The 5,490-nt window shown below is 38.2% G+C and overlaps 1 protein-coding gene across 1 annotated transcript in view; it reads right to left on the bottom strand.

Annotated features, from left to right (window-relative positions):
• Nucleotides 1–2,392: 2,392 nt before the first annotated feature.
• The window catches only part of LOC123252484 (transmembrane emp24 domain-containing protein 11-like), a 28,110-nt gene continuing 25,012 nt past the window's right edge, over nucleotides 2,393–5,490 (bottom strand). Inside the window, exons 3-4 of the mRNA XM_044681780.1 lie at nucleotides 3,720–3,866; nucleotides 2,393–2,542 (exon numbers count right to left, since the gene is read on the bottom strand). Of these exons, the coding sequence (XP_044537715.1) occupies nucleotides 2,393–2,542; nucleotides 3,720–3,866 (297 nt within the window). The remainder of the gene's footprint in view (nucleotides 2,543–3,719; nucleotides 3,867–5,490) is intronic.

Genomic DNA, 5,490 nt, shown 5'->3' with positions numbered 1-5,490 from the left:
ATCACATTAGGTTTTTTGACAACTGTGCTACATTGTTGACTTCTACCAAATACAAGAAAACTCCCAGACCATTTTCACATCAAGTAATATGTAGCTATATCTCCCCTATCACATTCCTTCGAGGTGGATGGGTTTTTTTTAAAATATACTTAGTAACCACTACCACTGCCATCAAAAACATTTAAAAAATGCATTAAAAAGTATGTGCTAGGGGGCAGCTGGATGGCTCAGTGGATTGAGAGCCAGGCCTAGAGACAGGAGGTCCTAGGTTCAAATCCAACCTCAGACACTTCCCAGCTGTGTGACCCTGGGCAAGTCACTTAACCCCCATTGCCTAGCCCTATAACAAATAAAAAAAAATTAATACAGAAGGATATATATAAAAAGATACTAGGGTTTAAAAAAAAAAAGTATGTGCTAGAACACAAACTCCACATTGTTTACAATTTGTTTAAAATATGTAAATTACATGTGTTTTAATATAAATATCCTCTACTTTTGAATTCCCTTTGGATGTTTTACTTTAATGCTTTTTTCTCTTGATTTTTGTGGCTATTATTCTTTAAAATGTAGTTGTAATATGTATTATTCTCTTCTCTTTTCAGCTGAGGTTGATGTTTTAAATTTGAATTTAATATCTGGCATTTATCCCTATTAAATTTTATTTTGTTGGATTTAGCCCTGCATTCCAGTTTGACGAGATCTTTTGGGATCCTAACTCTATCGTCTAACGTATTAGCTATCCTTCCCACTTTTGTCTCATCTGCATATTTAACAAATATATGATCCATCCTTCATCTTTTAGTTGCCAACATTTTTATCAGCACAAGGTCAAGAACAGATCCTTGAGACTTCCTTTCAAAGTATCATAGAACATTAATGATAGCAATTTGAGTCCGACCATTCAACAATTTCCAAATCCACATGAATGTATAATCACCTAGTATAGAGGTATTTATTCTTTCTTGTGTCATGGACCTTTTGGACAGTCTAAGGAAGTCTATAGATATCTATTCAGAATAATGTTCTTAAATGTTTAAAATAAAATAATACATAGGAAGCCAATTATTTTAAAATATAGTTGTCAAAATATTTTTTAAAACTAGTTTACAGAATCCAGATTAAGAACCCCTATTTCAACATCTCTCTCTTTTTCTTTGTCGCTGTCTCTCTGTCTCTGCCTCTGCCTCTGTCTCTGTCTCTGTCTCTCTGTCTTTCTGTCTCTCTCTCTGACTCTGTCTCTGTCTCTCTATCTCTCTGTCTGTCTCCCCATGCCCCCACAGGAATAATATAAAAGACTTTAAGTGCTTTGCTAAAATCTTGGCAAACCACACCTGAAGCATTTATCCCTGATTTACCAGTCTATAAAGGAAATAAGGTTAGTTTGGCACATACTAGAGTTTTGCCAGGATACAAAGCCAAGCTCAAAGATTGCATTCATTCCCACCTTTTGAAAATTAGTTCTGGGTCTCAGTTTGAGGGTTGATTAAGGAGGGGAGCTTAATCACCTATGGGTGGCATTGAAGGATAAGGAGCAGTTGAGGATCTTAAACTGTATACCAAGCAAGGAACAAGTTCAGAAACAAATAGCAATTATGTGGTTTGGACTCCAGGCACAGTTGAGTCTCAGTTCCAGGTTCTAGCCAAGATTGAAGCCTATAAAGAAATGACCAAGAGTGGGCAATCTAGGCCGAAAGTGAACCTACAGTTCTGTCTCTCTGAACCAAGAGAGCTTTCCAACTGGCTTTTAGCAAATAAATGTCTCTAAAGGCTAGATTTCCTTTTTTTTTTTTTTATGACTGGAAAAAAATGGATATTTCATAAAGTTGTCCTTTTCTCGTCATCTGCAGCAAAACTACCAGAATTACTTAAGGAACTCTAGTTCACCTCCCTCCCATTTTGCCCAACAATATGTTAATAATCCCTCCCTTTCTATACCCACCAAATGCAGATGGGAAACCATCCTCTCAATGGTGGCAACTGAGGTATAGTCTTTCTGAAACAAAGTTTCGAATCTAATTGAAATAAAAGTATTAGTATTTTAGGGAAACATTTAGAGAAAGCAGAGATTCTGGCAAAGTGCATTGGAATCATGTAACAGGAAGAGTAGTTGACCCATATCAAGCTTAAGATGAGAACTGGATTCTGTCCCACTTCTTCCCGCCCCACTAGCAAATAAAATCTAGGAGCTCAGTTATTGGCTAAACTTTGCTTTTGTAATCATCATTTATTTGCCAGAGGGTGTTATGATGCTGATCAAACAGAGATTTAATTTCGACTTTTGATCTCTTTGAAATTACCCACAAAATAATGCATATTTATGTATTTTGTTTTATTAACTCAGACATTATGCAAATCATTGTACAGTTTATTTGCCTCTTTTAACTGCATTTCAAACCAGCTTTTTAGCTATAAAGAAATCTTTAAGGGACTTCATTTGGAAAATTCCAACCAAGATAAGGATTAACATCTGAGCAAGAGCCCACCATAAAACATTGCTGTTTGTATCTTCACTGGTCATTCGGAAATTTTCTTCACGTTCCTATGCAGAAGAAAAAAAGGGCAGATTTAGTTTCATAAAGGTACATAAAAATGCATGCTATTTGGGGGAAAAGGCTCTTTATAAATTCCAGGTGGTTTTATTATCCGGCAATGATCTGTATGTATGCACAAGAACCCTATCTGATATTACAAGATGGAGTGTACTGTTTACCCAAGCATCAAAAAACGAGGTTCAGCATTATAAAATACTACAGTATATTTCCACATGAAATATCAAGAAAGTAACATATGCTTTATGTAATTTGTGTTACTAATAGCCAAAGAATATTACACAGACTCATTAATCAACTAGGTTCTCTCTCTTTTAGATAGATAGGGTCTGCGCCAGTTAAGCTATTCATGGTGATAGGGCACACACATATTTTGGTGGATAACAACGATAAAAACAATAATAAAGAATTAGCATTTATATGGTACTCTAAGATTTGCAAGGTGTTTTATAAATATTACCTCATTTTATTCTCACAATAACCCTAGGAGATAATGCTATTATTATCATCATCCACATTTTATAGATGAGGAAACTGAGGCAGGTGGAAACTAAGTGATTTGCCCCAACTAGTAAGTATTTGAGACCAGATTTGAATTCAGTACTGCTTGACTCCATTTCCTGCTCTCTAGCCACTGTATTATTACTAGCTGCCTCAATAGTACCAGGAAGTGTGTATATCAATCAATCCCCTCATCAGATCTCTCCCTCCCTGCCCTCTCCTCACCGTGGGCTGCACATTCCAGAGTGAGTATGGTTGGAAATAAAGACCAAGGATAGAGACCAAGGGAAGGAAAGCATGAGCTGTCTCCTATTCCCTGAACTAGTCTGCTTATTTACATAACTATCCTCATGCAAAAACAAAAAACAAAAATGCTTGCCTAGTTCCAGGATTGATGGCTGGGAGGAACCTTATAGCTCATGAGTCCAATCCTCATTTTGAAGATGAGGAAACAGAGAGAAGAGCCAGGTCAAGGCAAACTGATAGCTAAGCCAAGGGTGCCTAGCTAGTCAGCACAGCAATAGAGTCTGGATAGAGCCATTCAGTCCAGAAAGGAACTCTTAGGAGCGTGGGTTCATTTTCTCCTGGTCTTATGGGCTTCTCCCAAGAAGCCTACATGCCCTGATACAGAGAGGAGAATTCCACTGTGCCAGCAGCTTTACCCACCCTTTGATAGTTCTGTTCTTTGATGATTTGCTCAATTTGCTCTGTCAGATGTTCCAGTTTGTAGTTAACTTCATTAACTTTGTCCTTTGCTTGAGCAATTACTGCATCAAGGTCATGTTCTCCAATTCGAATATCCAAGTGGATCCGCTAAGCAAACAATTAAAAAAATTTCCGGATTTTAAAAACCACAGCCAACATTCAATCCTCAGTAGCTGTGCTTGCTGGAAATTCTTTCTTCTTTCTCTGTTTTTTTCATTTCCTTATTTGCCCTCTGTCCTCCTCAAAGTTTTCCTTGGTCTTTCTCAACTCATCCCCAAGTCCATTAACTGTCCTTCCTAATACTTTCCTAAAACACTTGTCTTGCTATCTCCTTTGTTCCCAATACATGCAATTTTGTTTAAGGTCATGTCCCCCCATTAGGCTGTGAATTCCCTGAGTTCAAAGGCTGTCATTCAGTGAGAAAAAAATATCCCAACAGCCACAGAGCCAAGCCAATAGTGGATGCTTTATCAGCCAGAGCCTGGTAAGTGAAAATCTTTCCTCATAGGATTATTGAATAATAGAAGGCTGGAAGGACCTTGTAGTGGTCAGCTAGAACAACTCCTTTGTGTTACTGATGAGGAAATTGAGATCTTTCTCCCTCTTCCACTTAATATTTATTAAGCACCTACTATGTGTAATAAATACCCTGTGCTAGGCACTGGAAATACTTCAAAAAAACTGACTGGTGTATGATCTACCAGTGATGGGCAAACTACTGCCCATGAGCCAGATGTGGCCCCCTGAAATATTCTATCCAGCCACAGGACATGATTCCTAATCTGACGAATACAATGAGTAGGATACAATATAATGAAACTTCGAAAGAGTTGCCTTAGAAACAGACTGACAGATGAGCATTTCCTTTCCTTTGGCCCCCTCTTTAAAAAGTTTGCCCATCATTGAAAGCTATACAGGCCATCACTTCAATAGTACCTAGAATCTATCTATGCCTTCTCATTGTTAGTCAACATGCACTTATTAAGCACCTTCTATTTACCAGATACCATGCTAAGTACTAGGGATATAAGGAAAAGTTAAAAAAACAAAACAAAACAGTTACTGGCTCTCAAGGAGCTCACCATCTAATGGGGGAGAAAATGTGCAAAGATATGGCTGGATAAACTTGGAAATACTCATAAAGGGAAAAGCACAGCATTAAAGGGGAATGGGAAAGGCTTCTTCTAGAAGGCTCATATATTTTCCTCTGCAAGTCTCCCACAAAGGGCCAAACCTTTCCTGTGGCTCACTGAATGTTCCATGAAGGGCTCTTGTCATGCTCACTTAACCCATTCTACTTATTTTTCAGATTTCTTATTTTGTTCCTTAACAGGAACTCCTTCCCATTGTCCAGTTTCTCTTTGTCATCTCCCTTTATTAAAATGTAAGCTTCTTGAGAGGTAGATTGCCTTATTTGCTTATATTTGGACAATAGGTATTCTCTCTGTCTCTCTTCCTGTCTCTGTCTCTATCTCTCTGTCTCTCTCTCTGTTCTTTCTCTCTCTCTGTCTCTCTCTCTCTCTGTCTCTGTCTCTTTCTCTCTCTGTCTCTGTCTCTCTGTCTCTGTCTCTGTCTCTTTCTCTTTCTCTCTCGGTCTCTCTGTCTCTCTCTGTCTCTCTCTGTCTCTGTCTCTGTCTCTGTCTGTCTCTCTGTCTCTCTCTCTGTCTCTCTCTGTCTCTCTCTCTCTCTCTGTCTCTCTCTCTCTCTCTGTCTCTCTCTCTGTCTCTCTCTC

Source organism: Gracilinanus agilis, chromosome 6 (assembly GCF_016433145.1).
Source record: "Gracilinanus agilis isolate LMUSP501 chromosome 6, AgileGrace, whole genome shotgun sequence".
In the NCBI taxonomy this organism is placed as follows: Eukaryota; Metazoa; Chordata; class Mammalia; order Didelphimorphia; family Didelphidae; genus Gracilinanus; species Gracilinanus agilis.
The sequence above is the reverse complement of the archived record's forward strand: the minus strand, read 5'-3'. Positions and strand labels throughout refer to the sequence as shown.